A 19,535-nucleotide genomic window follows, 5' to 3' on the forward strand; every position below is an offset into this window, starting at 1 on the left:
AGTACCAGGTACAAACATCTTACCGTACGATATAACTCTCTATCATTTATATAGTTATTTTCATGTGCTGGGTATTGTGTTAGCTCTCTTGCTGCATGTAGCGCCCGAGATGGTATCACAACAGTTGTCTTTCTATTATGTCATCCTTCTGCCTCACTCTCAAGGCATGACTAATCAACCCACGCTTAATCCAACTGTTCCATTAGTGTAGCAGTCTGACTGATGACATGTTAAAGAGGCGACTTAGTATTCCGCTTGTCACTTGTGAGCTTGTTTGTAAAAACGAATGCCAGCTTCCGCTGTGCAAAAGTACGTTGGTGAAACCTCACTCCTCAAGAGCCTTAAGACTAACTGGTGGTTGAGCAGCACAGGCTCTTAGCCTGATGGTTACCACACTCAACTGAACAATAAGGGTTAATGGGGTGTTGACAGTTTTAAAACTGCTAGCAAGATTTGAATGTAACCTCACTTAACTTCTCAATGCCCCCCACGAGTCTCTGACCAAAGCCCCACCCCGAGACCTGCACTGTACGAATATCCACTGTAAACAAGCCAACGTTAGCCATGACTGCTGCGTTGGTAGGATGACTTATTGAAGTGTTGCTAATAATACAAAATATTATCCGTTTGAAGTTTTATTTTTTAGAATGTACAATCAATTCAGAATCAAAAAGAGGTGATAAAAGTGCTTGTCGAGTTCTGAATTGTCTCAGCCGCCTTTGGCGTCTCCACCTCTGAATGGCAGCTTCTACATTCCCCTTGTTTGGTCTCAGGATCTCGAACGTTTGTTACAAACCAGAGATTTTAGCAAAGCGCCAAATGTCCAAGGAAATAGGTCAGCGTGAGGCTTCTGTATGCCTGAGAGTGCACCTCGTTGGTCACACCTTCTGTCTCTGATTGGTTGTTTTTCCTGAAGCACAGTGGTTTCTTATCACTCAAATTAGAGGTACAAGATGTGGCCAGAGAGGGATATTTTAATTTTTTTTGCAGATTTTATTTTACTAATGTACAACCCCCCAATTCCAATGAAGTTGGGACGTTGTGTTAAAAATAAATAAAAACAGAATACAATGATTTGCAAATCATGTTCGACCTATATCAGAATCAGAATCAGAATCAGAATCATCTTTATTTGCCAAGTATGTCCAAAACACACAAGGAATTTGTCTCCGGTAGTTGGAGCCGCTCTAGTACAACAAACAGTCAATTTACAGAACACTTTGGGGACATAAAGACATTGACAAAAAACAATTGTGCAAAAAGATGCAGAGTCCTCTAGCACTTAGAGCAGTTCGAACGACTAATATTGCAATAGTCCGGTGCAATGACCATTGTGCAAAGGGCGCTGAGACTTCAAGGAGTGTATGCGGTTTAAAGTGACGAGTAGTGCGATCATCTGGGACAATGTCGGTTGTGCAAATGTTACAGATACTCCTCAATCAGTGTGCAAATGGAGCAGATGCTACTCTGGCATGAGTGGCCAGTATATGCAAATAGTGCAGCATGGCGAGACAACTACAGTGAGTGCACAAGTAATAAATAATTGGCCCCACAGAAATGTGACAACGAACTCAAGTAAAAAAATTGCCAGCTTGTTGTAATGGAATTATAGGTTAGGTGTTTAAGAAGTTGATCGCAAGAGGGAAGAAGCTGTTGGAATGTCTACTAGTTCTAGTTTGCGTTGATCGGTAGCGCCTACCTGAGGGAAGGAGCTGGAAGAGCTGGTGACCGGGGTGCAGACGGTCCGAGAGGATTTTGCACGCCCTTGTCTTAGTTCTGGCAGCGTGCAAGTCCTCAATGGTGGGTAGGGGGGTACCGACAATCCTTTCAGCAGTTTTGATTGTCCGTTGCAGTCGGAGTTTGTCCTTTTTTGTAGCAGCACCAAACCAGACTGTGATGGAAGAACACAGGACCGATTCGATGACCGCTGTGTAGAACTGTCTCAGCAGCTCCGGTGGCAGGCCGTGCTTTCTCAGAAGCCGCAGGAAGTACATCCTCTGCTGGGCCTTTTTGAGGACGGAGTTGATGTTGTTCGCCCACTTCAGGTCCTGAGAGATTGTAATTCCCAGGAACTTGAAGGTCTCGACGGTTGACACAAGGCAGCTGGACAACGTGAGGGGCAGCTGTGGCGAAGGATGCCTCCTGAAGTCCACGATCATCTCTACCGTCTTGAGCGTGTTCAGCTCCAGGTTGTGTCGCCCGCACCACAGCTCCAGCCGCTCCGCTTCCTGTCGATATGCAGACTCGTCACCGTCCTCGATGAGGCCGATGACAGTGGTGTCATCTGCAAACTTCAGGAGCTTGACAGTCGGGTTCGCTGAGGTGCAGTCGTTCGTGTAGAGAGAGAAGAGCAGCGGAGAGAGGACACAACCTTGGGGCGCCCCAGTGCTGATGCTGCGTGTGGATGAGGTGGCGTCCCCCAGCCTGACCTGCTGTGTCCTGCCCGTCAGAAAGCTGTAAATCCACTGGCAGATGGCAGGTGAGACGCTGAGCTAGAGAAGCTTGGTTGAAAGGAGTTCAGGGATGATGGTGTTGAACGCTGAGCTGAAGTCCACGAACAGGATCCTCGCGTAGGTCCCTGCACTGTCGAGGTGTTCTAGGATGAAGTGCAGTCCCATGTTGACTGCATCATCCGCAGACCTGTTCGCTTGGTAGGCAAACTGCAGGGGGTCCAGCAGGGGACCTGTGACACTCTTGAGGTGGTCCAGCACGAGACGTTCAAAGGACTTCATGACCACAGATGTCAAAGCGACAGGCCTGTAGTCATTCAGACTAGAGATTGCAGGTTTCTTGGGGACTGGAATGATGGTGGAGCGTTTGAAGCAGGATGGAACTTCGCACATTTCCAAAGATCTGTTAAAGATCTGAGTGAAGACTGGAGCGAGCTGGTCCGCGCAGACTTTGAGGCAGGATGGGGACACATGGTCCGGTCCTGCCGCTTTGTTAATCTTCTGTTGTTTGAAGATGCGTCTCACATCCTGTTCATGGATGGTTAACGCAGAAGTCAGAGGTGTGGTTGTGGTCGCGGGTGCGGCCGGGTGGGTGTGTGGAGTGAAACTGTCCTTTTCAAATCTGCAATAGAAGGTATTCAAGTCGTTGGCTAGTGTGCTATTGTTCTCAGCTTGGGGGGATCGTCGCTTGTAATTAGTCAGCGATTGGAATGCACGCCAGACTGATTTCGAGTCGTTCGCGCTAAACTGTTTTTCCAACTTTGCTGCATAGATCCTCTTTGCAATGTTAATTTCTTTAGTAAGCTGGTTTCTAGCTCGATTATACAGGGCCCTGTCCCCGCTCTGATATGCATCTTCCTTAGCTTGGCGAAGCTGCTTAAGTTTAGCAGTGAACCACGGCTTGTTGTTGTTGAATGTCCGAAATGATTTTGTTGGTACACAAACCTCTTCACAGAAACTGATATAGGATGTGACAGTGTCCGTATATACATCCAGGCTGCCAGCTGAATTTTCAAAGACACTCCAGTCTGTGCAGTCTAAACAGCTTTGAAGTTCCATCTTTGCTTCATTGGTCCACTTTTTGACTGTTTTCACTGTAGGCTTCGCACATTTAAGTACTTGCTTGTACGTCGGTATTAAGTGAATTAAGCAGTGATCAGACGAGCCCAGGGCTGCACGAGGTATAGCACGGTATGCGTTTTTTACCGTAGTGTAGCAGTGGTCTAAAGTATTATTTTCCCTGGTAGGACAGTCGATGTGCTGCTTGTATTTAGGGAGTTCGTGGTTGAGTTTAGCTTTGTTAAAGTCCCCGAGAATAATGAGGGGTGAGTCAGGGTGTTTTTTTTCAATTTCGTTGACTTGTTCGGCGAGCGTTAGCAATGCGGCGCTCGTGTTAGCTTGCGGTGTGATATAGACTCCAGCCACTATAAACGATGCAAACTCACGTGGCGCGTAAAATGGTTTACAGTTCAGAAACAGCGACTCCAAATGCGGGCTGCAGTGTGTGCTGAGCACCGTGACGTCCGTACACCATTTTTCGTTTATATGGAGGCATATCCCGCCGCCCTTCGTTTTTCCCGATGATTCCATGTCGCGGTCCGCTCGATGAATGTTGAAGCCGGGAAGCGTGACGGCGCCATCGGGTACGGCGTCGCAAAGCCAGGTCTCCGTGAAGCACATGGCCGCGGAACGTCCGAAGTCTTTACTGGTCTTTAACAGAAGATGAAGCTCGTCCATTTTGTTGGGTAGGGAGCGTACATTCGCGAGGTGGATCGACGGGAACGCCAATCTGTGTCCTCTCTTGCGGAGTTTCACCTGAATTCCGTCTCGTTTTCCTCTGTGGCGCCGCTTCCGCATCCATGCGCCGAAAACCGCGGACGCCGCTCCGGTGAGTAACTCGGGGAAAAAACTGAGCGGATTTTCGAAAGTTGGTGACAGAAAGTCCGGAGTAGCCTCCTTGATGGTTAGCAGGTCTCCCCTTGTGTAAGTGAGTCGTGTAAGGTCTCCAAAGACGGACGAAAAACACAAAAACAAAGACAATACTAGAGAGCGCGTTACCGAGGCGGCCACACTGGTAGGCGCCATCTTGATTATTTAATTGAATACACTACAAAGACAAGATATTTAATGTTCAAACTGATAAACATTATTGTTTTTAGCAAATAATCACTAACTTAGAATTTTATGGCTGCAATACGTTCCAAAAAAGCTGGGACAGGGTCATGTTTACCGATGTGTTACATAACCTTTTTCTTTTAACAACATTCAATAAATGTTTGGGAACTGAGGACCATAATTTTTTAAGCTTTGTAGGTGGAATGCTTTCCCATTCCTGCTTGATGTACAGCTTCAGGGTCTCCGTTGTTGTATTTTACGCTTCATAATGCGCCACACATTTTCAATGGGAGTCAGGTCTGGACTGCAGGCAGGCCAGTCTAGTACCCACACTCTTTTACTACGAAGCCACGCTGTTGTAACACGTGCAGAATTTGGTTTAGCATTGTCTTGCTCAAATAAGCAGGGGCGTCCATGATAAAGACGTTGCTTAGATGGCAGCATATGTTTCTCCAAAACCTGCAAGTACCTTTCAGTATTAATGGTGCCTTCACAGATGTGCAAGTTACCCATGCCATTGGCACTAACACAGCCCCATACCATCACAGATGCTTGCTTTTGAACTTTGCATCCATAACAGTCCGGATGGTTCTTTTCCTCTTTGGCCCAGAGGACACGACGTCTACAATTTCCCAAAACAATTCGAAATGTGGACTCGTCGGACCACAGAACACTTTTCCACTTCGCATCAGTTCATCTTCGATGAGCTTGGGACCAGAGAAGCGGGCGGCCGTTTCTGGGTGTTGTTGATAAATGGCTTTTGCTTTGCATAGTAGAGTTTCAAGTTGCACTTACGGATGTAGCGCCGAACTGTATTTACTGACATTGGATTTCTGAAGAGTTCCTGAGGCCATGTGGTGATATCCTTTACACATTGATGTCGGTTTTTGATACAGTGCCGCCTGAGCTCCTTTTATACCCAGTCATGGCACCCATCTGTTCCCAATTAGCCTGTTCACCTGTGGGATGTTCCAAACAGGTGTTGGATGAGCATTCCTCAACTTACTCAGTCTTTTTTGCCACCTGTCCTAGCAGCCATAAAATTCGAAGTTAATGATTATTTGCTCAAAACAATAACGTTTATCAGTTTGAACATTAAATAACTTGTCTTTGTAGTGTATTCAATGAAATATAGGTCAATACATGATTTGTATTCTGTTTTTATTTGTTTAACACAATGTCCGAACTTCATTGGAATTGGGGTTGTATATATGTCGGTTTTTGATGCAGTGCCGCCCGAGGGATCGAAGGTCACGGGCATTCAATGTTGGTTTTCGGCCTTGCCGCTTACATGCAGTGATTTCTCGAGATTCTCTGAACCTTTTGATGATGATATGGACCGTAGATGATGAAATACCTAAATTCCTTGCAATTGTACGTTGAGGAACATTGTCATTTAACTGTTTGACTATTTTCTCACGCACTTGTTAACAAGGAGGTGAACCTCGCCCCATCTCACCTGTGAATGACTGAGCAATTCAGGGAAGCTCCTTTTATACCGAATCATAGCACCCTCCTCTTTCCAATTAGCCTGTTCACCTGTGGGATGTTCCAAACAGGTGTTTTATGAGCATTCCTCAACTTTCTTTTTTGCCACCTGTCCCAGCTTTTTTGGAACATGTTGCAGGCATAAAATTCTAAGTTAGTGATTATTTGCCAAAAACAATAGTTTATCAGTTTGAACATTAAGTATCTTGTCTTTGTAGTGTATTCAATTAAATATAGGTCGAACATGATTTGCAAATCATTGTACTCTGTTTTTATGTATGTTTAACACAATTTCCCAACTTGATTGGAATTGGGGTTGTAGTTCTGTTAGGTTTCTACTGACAGTTTTAACTAATGACAAAAAGTGACAACTTGATTGGAATTGGGGTTGTACTTCTGTTAGGTTTCTACTGACAGTTTTAACAAATGGCAAAAAGTGAATTATTTTTGTTTCTTTTTTTGAAAACTGCAAAACTCCCCTTTAATGTAACTGCACTAATGCTAAAGCACCAGAAAATACTGCTTTACGGCGCTTCTAGAAGAGCATGGATGTTAACTCATATTCTATATAAAACGTTTGATAGATAAACAGATTAAATATTAGAGAAAATTGCCATTTAATTTCATGTAATTTAAAGGAAATATACTATATGGAGATATATGTTGTCAGGATATAAAGTTACCTATATTGGGATATAATACTTTGTCCATATCGCACAGCAATACTTCAGTTGTTGTTAAAATGAAAAAAAAAAATTGAACTTCAGGACATCATAAATATATGATTTAAATTGGAGACTCTAAATTGCCCGTAGGTGTGACTGTGAGTGCGAATGGTTGTTTGTTTGTTTGTGCCCTGCGATTGGCTGGCAACCAGTTCAGGGTGTACCCCGCCTTCTGCCCGATGATAGCTGGGATAGGCTCCAGCACGCCTGCGACCCTAGTGAGGAGAAGCGGCTCAGAAAATGGATGGATGGAAGTTAATTTAATACTTCATGTAGAAGATATTAGTTTTGTTTGGAGTCTTTCTGGTGGTATTTGTTTGGCCTGTGATCTAAGTGTTCTTGAGAAAATCAAAATGTTCCTGACAAAATATTCAGAATGTTCCTAAGAGGTGATAATTTTAATTTTTTTGCCTTTAAAAATTGACTGTGAAAATCTTTGATTTTGCAGGATCTGAGCAAATTGGAGATTGATTGTCATGCCGGAAAAGACTACTGGCACTTTCAATTGTGTCCAATAGATAGCTAAACCTTAGTCCAAAGCAACTGTGCGAGAGTGGTTTCATCGCAGTTTTGCTTCAAATACTGCCATAGCATGACCATTGTGGTAATCACAACTGTGCTAACAAGGTGGCACTGTTGCTTAGCTACACTTGATGAGCCCTTGGAAGGCTGGGCTCCATGAGACAGTCGCTTATGCAGCGAGGCGAGCGGTCGAGCTGGATGCAATATATTGGCTTCTTGGTGCTGCTGCTAATGTCACAACCCTGCCTGTAGCCCGCACTGCCTCCACCCATGTATTTTTGTCGCCGCGTCCCCGCTCTCCCTCCCCCTTAAATGGTGTGGGCAGGAGTGGTACGGAAGACTGCATTGGGAAGCTTCGCGTGGAAATGGTCTTTGCTGTTGATATTGCTCTAGCACCATTCTGGTGACAACAACATGCCGTTGAAATGGAAAAGCGGTTCTCCTGTCAGCTGGAAATTCCCAGTGCCAGTCCTTAAGACATCCCGGTCCTCACCGCTTTCACCTGCCTACATGTGAGTAATAGCATTCATACTACGTTAATGTGGATTCAGGAAAATTTCTGTTTCTTTCTCACTTTTGGGGAATTTTAATTAATTTTTGAACATTTGACACTGTCACTTTTGGTTCCAGTTTTGTGTTCACAAATGTGATATTGAGGGTTGTAGCGTTGAAAGAGATTAGCCTTGTCCAGCATGCATTTGATGCTTCTCTGGCACGCTGCTTTGCTCTCGGGCAGGACTCATTCCGCTGCTTGCCTGGACACGGCAAGCACCACCACGTCCACGACTTTTCCAGCTCCTTGTTTATTTGGAAATGGAGACTCATTGGCTTGGGAGGAGTCTCCCTTTGTCAGGATGTCTGGCTTGCCCTGGTTTAGAAGCTATTGTCATCTGCTACTGTTCTGGGGGGGAGGGTAGACCAGGAGGTCTTCACACAACCTTTCACCATCCTTTCTTTCCGGCCTTCTTTTGATCAGCTCTCCACTAAATGGTCCTGTTTTCTATGGTTTGATTCCAAAGAGTGAAAATGTGGGTGTGTGGCTTTAAATAATTTGAGGGAAAGCTAGGCCACCATTTGGGGTAATTGTATTGGCTTTTTTGCTCAAGTGGATTTATGCAATCGTCAATTATTGCACAGATTTACTTTTGAGCTACTTTCGAGTTTAATTTTGTTAGCTTAAAGAAATTCAGCACTGCAATACACTGCTGTTTTTTTTCCTCCTAATTTTACCGTAGTATCACCATTCAATCGTCTTGAGGGTTGACAAATATGCGCATATTCCCTGTACAAACTTCAATGTTAGTAGTTTATTAATGCTTTAATATAGATATCAAAAGTTCTCTCTACGTTTTAACCAGGCTTTACACTATCAGGATTTTTGGGGCCGAGCACCGATCAGCGAGTTTAAAAAAACGATAACCGATCACTCATCCGATCACAAGATGGAGGAATGTGTCTATTTAAATGACCTGTTCATTTACTGTATATACTTGTGTACTTAATTACTCCATAAATTATATTTACAATAAATAATGTATCTTTGTTCCTCTATTTATGCCAGTGAGGCATCGTGACAGACAGAACAAATGAATGGTCTTTTATTAGATGGCAGGAAGTAAATACAGTAATTATTGTCTCCACTTTTTGCGACATTTTTGTTTGTTGGTGCGCCGTGAGATTTTTCAATTGTAAAATATGTTCCTTGGCTCCATAAAGGTTGGAAATCATCGCTCTAGTCAGATCCTGTGTTCTAATCAGTCAGGTCAAACCAACATTACATGAAACATAAATAATGGGTGCTAACTTACTGTAATTAAATTACTTTATTTTTAATTAAATTACTTCACCCACACCGAAACTTTAGAGCATGATTCGACAGAATGGCGGCAAGTTTATGTCCAACCGTGAGTGCTACCGCTAGCTTGCTAGACTACAGAACATTTTATTGCCTGCTTGTGAGCCATATCGTATTAAAAGTATGTGAACATACCTCAAGCAAGCCTTAAACAAATGTCCTCTCCTGTCCTGAGCACCGGTGACCACCAACACACGTTTTCCCCCATTTTGTTTTTATAATAACGTCGGCGCGATCCACTCTTGTGGCTATAAATAATCTAGCTTTTGGATTTAAATATATTGTGCACGCGGCGATGCAGAGTTAATGTGTTTTGCGGAGCTGATCAATGGCGTCATTGATCGGATCGGTGAATTATGACATTAAAGCCGATCAGCATAAAATGGTAAATATCGGCCGATACCGATCAGCCCAATCAAATCGGTGTGAAGTCTAGTTTTAACACGATTGTCTTGTTAGATGTTTATGTGACACACGAGCAAACTCATACATACATAGAGCAAGGCCACAATAACCCCCGTCATTGAAACAGTTTGGGTAAACGGCCGTGCACAAGCCTGCCACAGTAGTTGTGACCATTGAAGCCTCCGCCCTGGTCCTTTTACATCCCCACCCATATTGATCCTTATAGTCCGTACTAGGTCGAACATCCAGCCATACATCATTCTCATCGTCAAGCACAATTTCTAATCTTATCTTCAACCTTCCTCTTCTGTGTAATTCTAATAGGGACCATGTGTTTTTATATTTTTAACTGTTTGTTCTTTACCATTCAACACATTTAAGACTCAGTCACTTGACTTTCGACAAAATAAAAATAATACTGGAATATTTTAATGGTTGTCTGGTCAGCATGCTACATGAAAGCCCAATGAGATTCATCAAGAGCATGCAAGTGGCTGAGGATGGCGTTTGCGTGACTTGTTGAGGTTGTGTGCGCACACTGGCAAGTGAAGCATGTCAAGCCCTGAGGCTCCACCTCACTTCATCTCACCAGACTGCTTGCTATTTTGAAATGTTTCTATTGTAAGCTGTGTTTTTGGGTAGGTTGATATCGGGCCCCCAATTATAGGTTACTCTGTGGTCAGGGAAACGTCGCTCTTTGTAGTCCTTTTACTGTGGAGCCCTTGAGGCTTCAGTGATATTTATAACTGCATGCTGCTTGGTTATATCCACAGCTAAGGTTATATCCACAGCTAAGGTTTTGAATACATATCTGGTTATTTTCCTTCTGCCAACTAGCTAATGTGGGTAAATAGAATTATTGTACGGTATAGATTTTACACTTGACAGTTTTCCTGCAAGGCGTTTTTCAAGTGTCTGTCAGACCCTCGCGTGGCAGCAGAATCTCTTGTGCTTGCGCTCATGTGATGATGATTTTTGGCAGTCTCTCAGGCAAACGGTTCAGACAGTTTGAGAATCCTGCTTTATTATCAACCGGGATTCTTTTGATCTGTAAAATCCAACTACAGTATCTGCGTTCCAAAAATAATCAAAATGCTGTCGGTTTGACAGCTGACATTAGAGCTTGAGTTTTTTTTTTTTTTTTTTTTTTTTAAATCAGTTTCACTTTGAATCTTACTTCTACTGAATAAATAAAACACACTTTCATGGCTAGAAATACAGACATTAATTAGTTGCAATGTTTTTGGCAGATATAGCCTAACTTGAAATTTAATTAAACTGCGTCTTTCACAACACATAGCTGTCTGACTGACTACATAGCTCGCTTCAATATATATGCATTAAAATGATAATAATTTTAAAAAATCATCTAATCAAGAAATGAGGCAAATGTTTGGATAAAAGCTCAATTCACAGATAAATGCAACAAAAGAATGCTTTCACGAGGAAAAAAAACTACGTTTGGCCCAGCCAGAACCCAGACCTAAATCCAATTGATAATTTGCGAGGTACGCAGACAGGGTTGTGCTCAAGAGAGCCTCAATATTACATTTGGAATGCTTTCTTTGAACAGAAGCATGCTCCAATATTGCCAAGTCAATATGTGCAATACTGATCGACTCATACCCAAAAAGACTGAATACTGTAATTAAAGTAAAATTTGCTTCAACAAAGTATAAGATTTAGCATGTACACACTGGAACCATCTTATTATGCTCTTTTTGTTTGTTTCCAGTTGAATTATTAAGGTTATATTTCACATTATCGTAATTATTACAGATTTTACAGGAAATTTAAAAGTGTCCTTTCCTTCACTATGTATGAATAAACAGTGGGGCAAAAAAATATTTAGTCAGCCACCAAGTTGTGCAAGTTCTCCCACTTAAAAAGATGAGAGACGCCTGTAATTTTCATCAAAGGTGGTATACCTCACTCACCTACAAGAGACAAAATGAGGAAGAAAAAAAAATCCCCAAAATCACAGTCTGATTTTTATCGAATTTATAAGCAAATAATTATAAAATAAATATTTGGTCACCTGGAAACATGCAAGATTTCTGGCTCTCACAGACCTGTAACTTCTTCTTCAAGAGGCTTCTCCTATCCTCCGTTTGACACCTGTTTGAACACATCAGTATAAAAGACACCTATCCACAAACTCAAACAGTCACACTCCAAACTCTACTATGGCCAAGACCAAAGAGCTGTCAAAGGACACCACAAACATAATTGTAGACCTGCACCAGGCTGGGAAGACTGAATCTGCAATAGGTAAGCAGCTTGGTGTGAGGATGGTTGTTTGTTTCTATGTGCCCTGCGTTTGGCTGGCAAACAGTTCAGGGTGTACCCCGCCTCCTGTCCGCGACCCTAGTGAGGAAAAGCGGCTCAGAAAATGGATGGATGGATGGATGGATGATGTTTCTATTGGTTCCCAGCTAGCTAGGACTGCAAAGCTATTCTTATAAATCTTTCAAGAGCCACTGTCATCTCACGTAAAAGCCAAGTTGACTTTAGGTTCTTAAACTGTCACTGGTAGAATTATGTTTTTAAGCTTTCCACTGACATGAAGGGGATTTGATAGACTGCCACTTTCGTTCCGTCCTTACTCGTTTCTTCATTCCTTAACACTTTTTAGTTTCTTTGACTTTCTATTTGTCTTTCAAATTCTCAGAACCTCAATTGGTAAATAAGGTTTACTTACTACAGATATAAACTTTCCCGGACCTTTAAATTAGGAGCCTTGTTGTTTGAACATTGTGATTTTTATTTATTTATTTTTTTTACATAAATTCAGATTACAAGTTACAACAGGTCTGAATTAATTTATTTTTACTGTATTTCAATGGCCGACTGGTTAGAGCGTCTGCCTCACAGTTCTGAGGACTGGGGTTCAATCCCTGGCCCAGTCTGTGTGGAGTTTGTATGTTCTCCCTGTGCCTGCGTGGGTTTTCTCCGGGCACTCCGCTTTCCTCCCACATGCCAAAAACATGCATGGTAGGTTAATTGACAACTCTAAATTGCCCGTAGGTGTGACTGTGAGTGCGAATGGTTGTTTGTTTGTTTGTGCCCTGCGATTGGCTGGCAACCAGTTCAGGGTGTACCCCGCCTCCTGCCCGATGATAGCTGGAATAGGCTCCAGCACGACCGAGACCCTATTGAGGAGAAGCTGCTCAGAAGATGGATGGATGGATGTATTTCAAATAGTGGGTGTCCCTGATGGATGCCTGTCCCAATTAGTCACTAGGTGCAGAGTCCACTTATGACAAGTAAATGCCTCCCTCGAGAAGATGCCGCCCTTCTTTTCCTCGAGGGGGGGAAAAGAGTAGTAACAGTAATTACTCATACACGGACATTAAATAGTTCACCTCTGAATCCATTTCTGTTGCCACCTCTGCTGCAAACCAAAATAGCAGCACCAAAGCATGAAAACAGTCTATCTGATTAATTATAATGCAGAGACTTACTACACATTTTAAAAAAAGGTTCTCTGCGTTATTAAGTGATGTCTCAAAATGCTTCAGTTTTTCTGCATTTCTCAATAATAGCCCATTTGGCTTTGTTTTAACTGGACTTAACTTGACTATTAACCAAGAGTATCCGTTTGAGAGGAAAATGAGAAAAAGCCTGATCTAATATTGCTTGTTATTCTAAAAATGCATTTACAGTGGGGAGACTTTTTATTTTTTTAAATAAAAAATTAATGAACCTACAATAAGCGTTTTGGGGAGTGGTTCCCCCTCCAAAAAGAAAAAATGTAAAGGGGGGGGGGGGGGAAGGAAACATTGAAAAAAAAAAAAAAAAACAACTGTGAATAGGTGAATCCACGGGTGCCGAAATGCAAGTATGCGGGGTCCACTGAATACAAATACAGACCGCCGCCCCCCCCCCCCCCCCATTAATAGACCTGTAGTTGAGTAAATACATGCCCCCCCGCCCCTATATGAGCATATGGCAATAGGCTTACACTATTCTCCAATGACTGCATTACTCAGTTGAGATCAATAATACGTGTGTTAAACTGCTTTAAGGGATTCTGTCTCCTTTTGGATACTGTAGATGTTGTCTTCTTTGTTTCATTCTGGCAGCCACCAACACTCCTTTGTGGTGTGGACAAACCACTCTCTCCTCCCTGGCTATCCGCCTTGCCACCTGATAGGGTAAATTTAAATGTGTCCTCTGAATGTGATCACTGTGCATTCTAAGCAGTGGTGGTGGTGTCAAATTCCTGCAAGTCGTATCGCCATCCTGTGTGACCTTTCACCTCCATTAAATTAAAAAAAAAAAAAAAAAAAATACAATAAATCGTGGTTGTAGTGACATCTGTTTGGTGTGTGTCTTTGCTTTTAACAAATTCCCATTAGTCTTCCTGTTCTGTAGTTTCGTAGAATATGAAACACATGGCAACCAGCTCAGTTGTTTATCCATCACAGGGCCATCATGTATTTGACTTATTTTTAACATTACCAATTCGCACATAAAAGGTCGAACACTATCAGTAGTAACATGACAAAATTTGCTAATGACAGTCTGTCAAAATGCTGAGTCTGGTTGGAATGGCCACTTCAACCAGAGTACAACGCACCAAGAATTTCGGAAAGGTTTTTGTGTGTGGGAAAATCTGCATTATTTGGGAAAAGTTTTGTGCAATATCACTAATATAAAATCTGGTCAAACATGCCTTCAAATTAAAGTAAAACAGTAGGGCTAAACAGATCTTATCGGCTGATTTTAGCCCTTTTCAAAATAATCATAATCACCTGGAGCTTTGCCGATTAAACACCGATATATTATTACTTTCTAATGAAACAGTAAATAGTGTTCAGTGTTGGAGTCACTCAGAATTATGTCCTTGTGCCGTTTGTCCTCTAGATCAGTGGTCCCCAACCCCCGGTCCGCGGACCGGTACCAGTCCGTGAGGCATTGGTTAGGAATGACCAGTTTATATAATTTCCGTTGTATTGCGTTTTCGCATGTCAAATGTATTTTATTTTGATCTTCTCCGCTGCAACAGCTGCGCGTCGCAATTAACAGGTCAAGACTGCACATAATGTGGCAGCAGTTCCGTTTCCGCTCCCAGCCGACTCGCTCATGGCGGCGGCCGAGCTCAAAGAACGAATAATTTCATAAATTGATTCAGTTCATTACGTTCACTGACAAGATTTGTTCTTTTGAACGAAACATTCGCGAACGTAACAACACTAAACTGCACGTTGGTCATGTGATGCGTTACTAAAAAGTCTGCAAACCCGCAAAAATGAGTTAAAAAAAAAACACGTCTTCGGAGAGGTTTTCAAAAGGAAAAAGGCCACCTGAGGAGCCAGAAGAAGAGCCTCCGACCTCAACGAAAAAGAGAGCTTCTTTTATCCGCTATGCGCTATGGTGAGTTGTATTTTTCATGCATTTAACATTTGTTTTTAAGCCGGTCGTATTAATTTATTTTTGCGGTGTGTATATATGAAACACCTTGATGGCCGGTCCAATGGAATAAAAAATGCCTACTCTAAACCGGTCTGTGGTGCAAAAAAAGGTTGGGGGACCACTGCTGTAGATGGAGCCCTGACTCTATCCAATCCAATAAGCATCTTTCTTGATACAGTGTAGTGTTGTTCTTGTTATCGCATGGCCATGTGCGAACACCGCCAACATTTGCAACAACAATGGCGGATTACCATGTTATCTTCGTGCTGCAGAAGCTCATGAGAATTATTTACTTTTCCAGCAAAATCTTCTGCTTCTTACCATCAGCAACAAGTGGATATGGTGAATAGTATATACAGGTAATACATGTTCTTAAATCCACCGCTTATAACCGGAGAAAGTTTTTGGTAGGTTTCTGCGTTTGCATGACTGTGGACACACATTTCTTGACAGGAAACTTTGTTTCTGGGAAACTTAAAAAAAAAAAAAAAAAAAAAAAAAAAAAAAACGAATAAGCAAAAGATTGGCTCCCGTTTCAGTTCAACTCTTCCTCTGTACACCATATATTTAAAATGCAATTCAGTCAAAGATAACATCTTTTGACATCTGAGAAAGACGTCTGTTTTTTATTTTCAAGTCATCACTTTATGGCAAAGGAAATATTGGAGTAACACACAATTAAATCACATATATTTTGTTCCATTTTATGTATTTTAATAGCCTGTGCTCATTGAACGTGAGGATGATCTGCATTGTGTCAGTAGCCTGTGAAACATTAAATAGCCTGTGGAAGATTTCTGGTTTTAAAAAATAGTGAATGAATTTTGCACAAAGCACAGGGGAATGTACTTTTTACTAGACTTTACACCCATTTGATCGGGCTGATCGGTATCGGCCGATATTTAGCATTTTATGCTGATCGGCTGATCTGCTTTAATGTCATAATTCGCCGATCCGATCAATTACGTCATTGATTCCCCTCAATCACGCCCTTCCAGGTCTCACTGTCATTGCCCACGTAAGCATTGAAGTCCCCCAGCAGAACGATGGCGTCCCCAGCGGAAGCACACTCCAGCACCCCCTCCTAGGACTCCAAAAAGGGTGGGTACGCTGAACTGCTGTTTGGTGCATAGGCACAAACAACAGTCAACCCATCCCCCCCACCCGAAGGCGGAGAGGGCTACCCTCTCATCCACCGGGATGTACCCCAATGTACAGGCGGCGAGCCGGGGGGCAATAAATATACCCACACCTGCTCGGCGCCTCTCACCGTCCACAACTCCATAGTGGAAGAGAGTCTAACCCCTCTCGAGAGGACTGGTACCAGAGCCCAAGCAGTGTGTAAAGGCAAGCCCAACTAGGTTTAGTCTGAACGTCTGGACCTCACACACCAGCTCGGGCTCCTTCTCTGCCAGGGAGGTGATTTTCCATGTCCCTAGAGCCAGCTTCTGTAGCCGGGAATCGGACCGCCAAGGTCCCTGCTTTCGGCCACTGCCCAACTCTGCACCTGACCCATATGGCCCCTCCCACTGGTGATGAGCCCATTGGAAGGGGGACCCACATTACCCTTTCAGGCTGTGCCCGGCGGGACCCAATAGGTGCAGACCCAGCCACCAGGCGCTCGCCTTCGAGCCCCATAATTAGGCCTGGTTCCAGAGGGGGGCTCCGGTGACCCGCGTCCTGGCAAAGGAAAATGTGATTCCATCAATTTACTCATCATGGTCTTTTAGCTATGCTTTGTGTGGTCCCTCACCTCGCGGCTGTTTGCCATGGGTGACCCTGCCGGGGGCATAAAGCCCCAGACAATTTACAGTGGGTATGGAAAGTATTCAGACCCCGTTAAATTTTTCACTTTGTTATATTGCAGCCATTTGCTGAAATAATTTAAGTCATTAATTCATAATTTTTCCTCATTAATGTACACACAGCACCCCATATTGACAGAAATAAGCAAATTTTTTGCAGATTTATTAAAAAAGAAAAACTGAAATATCACACAGCCATAAGTATTCAGACCCTTTACTGTGACACTCACATTTAACTCTGGTGTTGTCCATTTCTTCTGCTCATTCTTAAAATGGTTGTATGCCTTCATTGGAGTCCAGCTGTGTTTGATGATACTGATTGAAGTTGATTAGCAAAGCAACACACCTGTCTATATAACAAAGGTCAAAGGAACTGCCTTAAGAGCACAGAGACAGAATTGTAGCAAGGCACAGATCTGGCCAAGGTTACAAAAACAATTCTGCTGCACTTCAGGTTCCTAAGAGCACAGTGGCCTCAATAATCCTTAAATGGAAGACGTTTGAGACAACCAGTACCCTTACTAGAGCTGGCCGTTCGGCCAAACTGAGGAATCAGGAGAGATGAGCCTTGGTGAGAGACTTAAAGAAGAACCCAAAGATCACAGTGGGTGAGCTCCAGAGATGTAGTCGGGAGATGGGTGATAGTTCTATAAAGTCAACCATCACTGCAGCCCTCCATCAGTCGGGGCTTTATGGCAGAGTGACCCAATGGAAGCCTCTCCTCAGTGCAAGACACATGAAAGCCCACATGGAGTTTGCTAAAAAAAAAAACTGAAGTACTCCAAGATGATGAGAAATAAGATTCTCTGGTCTGATGAGACCAAGATAGAACTTTTTGGCTTGCCTTCTAAGTGGTATGTGTGGAGAAAACCATAGAACTTTTTGGCCTGCCTTCTAAGTGGTATGTGTGGAGAAAACCAGGCACTGCTCATCACCGGTACAATACAGTCCCAACAATGAAGCATGGTGGTGGCAGCATCATGCTGTGGGGGTGTTTTTCAGCTGCAGGGACAGCACGACTGGTTGCAATCGAAGGAAAGATGAATGTGGCGAAGTACAGGGATATCCTGCACGAAACCTTCTCCAGAGTGCTCAGGACCTCAGAGTGGGCCGAAGGTTCACCTTCCAACAAGACAATGACCCTAAGCACTAGACTTTACACCGATTTTATCGCCCTTATCAGTATCGGCCGATAATTAGCTTTTTATGCTGATCGGCTTTAATGTCATAATTCGCTGATCCGATCAATGACATCATTGATTGGATCCGCAAAAGACATTTACTCCGCGTCGCCATCGTGCACAGTATATTTGAATCCAAAAGCTAGTTTATTTTTAGCCTTGTCGCTTGTCTTTTGGCGTAGTCCTGTAAATATCTGACGGCCGATAGTTATTTAAAAAAAAAAAAAAAAAAAACGTTGGCGGTGTGGAACAGACAACACGTCTGAGACAGACAACTTGTAATGCCCGGATCAGACTACAAGACACATTTGCTCTTTCAAGATTGCACTATGTCAGACTACTGCAATAACATGTTGTATTCCGATACCACCGCATCCCGTGTTTTACGATCATTGGGCTTTATCTAGTCACCTCAAATGCGACCGGGTACACTCGTTACCGTGGCGACGATAACAAGAGTGGATCGTACCGACTATATTATGAGGACAAAATGGGGAAAAACAGGTGTTGGTGGTCACCGGTGCTCAGGACAGGAGAGGACGTTCGCATAAGGCTTGCTTGAGGTACGGTCACGTACTTTTAATACGATACGGCTCACAAGTAGGCAATAAAATGTTAGGTAGCCTAGAAAGCTAGTGGTAGCACAAACGGTGGGACGTTAACATGCCGCCGTTCTGTCGAATCATGCTCTAAAGTTTCGGTGTGGGTGAAGTAATTTAATTAAAAATAAAGTAATTTAATTACAGTAAATTAACACCCAATATTTCTGTCATGTAATGTTGGTTTGACCTGACTGATTAGAATACACGATCTGACTAGAGCGGTGATTTCCAACCTTTATGGCGGCAAGCAACATATTTTACAATTGAAAAATCTCACGGCACACCAACAAACAAAAATGTCACAAAAAGTGGATACATTAATGACTGTATCTACTTCCTGCCATCTAATAGAAGACCATTCATTTGTTCTGTCTGTCACTATGCTTCACTGGCATAAATAGAGGAACAAAGACATTATTTATTGTAAATATACTTTTTTGAGCAATTAAGTACACAAGTATATACATTAAATGAACAGTTAATTTAAATAGACACATTCCTCCATCTTTCGATCGGATCGTTGATCGGTTATCAGTTTTTTTAAACTCACTCATCAGTGATCGGCCCCAAAAATCCTGATTGTGTAAAGCCTACTAAGCACACAGCTAACATAACGGAGTGGCTTCAGAACAACTCCGTGACTGTTCTTGAATTTTTCTGTCAGTATGGGTGGGGTGCTGTGTGTACATTAATGAGGATAAAAATTAACTTAAATAATTTTAGCACATGGCTTAACAAAGAGTGGAAAATTTAAGGCGATCTGAATACTTTCCATACCCACTGTTGCTCCTAGGATCACTGGGATACACAAACCCCTCCGCCACGATCAGGTGACGGCCCAAGGAGGGGCCATTATTACTTCGCTGTTATTTTAGTATTCTATGTGACTGTAAAAAACACTGTTATAAACTAAATTACTATGACTATTTTAATCATTATTTCTGCTTCTGCGTCCTATTAACCACTGAC

The 19,535-nt window shown here is 42.7% G+C and overlaps 1 protein-coding gene across 4 annotated transcripts in view; it reads left to right on the forward strand.

Moving 5' to 3' along the window:
* klhl13 (kelch-like family member 13) overlaps positions 1 to 19,535 on the forward strand; it is a 67,930-nt gene that overhangs the window by 11,520 nt on the left and 36,875 nt on the right. For 2 of the 4 annotated variants that reach the window (XR_009770227.1, XM_061702952.1), the window contains exon 1: positions 7,391 to 7,812. The exons of 1 other annotated variant lie outside the window; for it this stretch is intronic. Coding sequence is in view for 2 of the 3 variants with exons in the window: in XM_061702952.1 (XP_061558936.1) it covers positions 7,715 to 7,812 (98 nt within the window). In the remaining variant the exon portion in view is untranslated. Of the gene's footprint in view, positions 1 to 7,387; positions 7,813 to 19,535 lie in introns of those variants that run through there. One more of the 4 variants, XM_061702954.1, reaches the window with a different exon arrangement.

This window comes from Phycodurus eques, chromosome 17, assembly GCF_024500275.1.
Source record: "Phycodurus eques isolate BA_2022a chromosome 17, UOR_Pequ_1.1, whole genome shotgun sequence".
NCBI classification, from domain to species: Eukaryota; Metazoa; Chordata; class Actinopteri; order Syngnathiformes; family Syngnathidae; genus Phycodurus; species Phycodurus eques.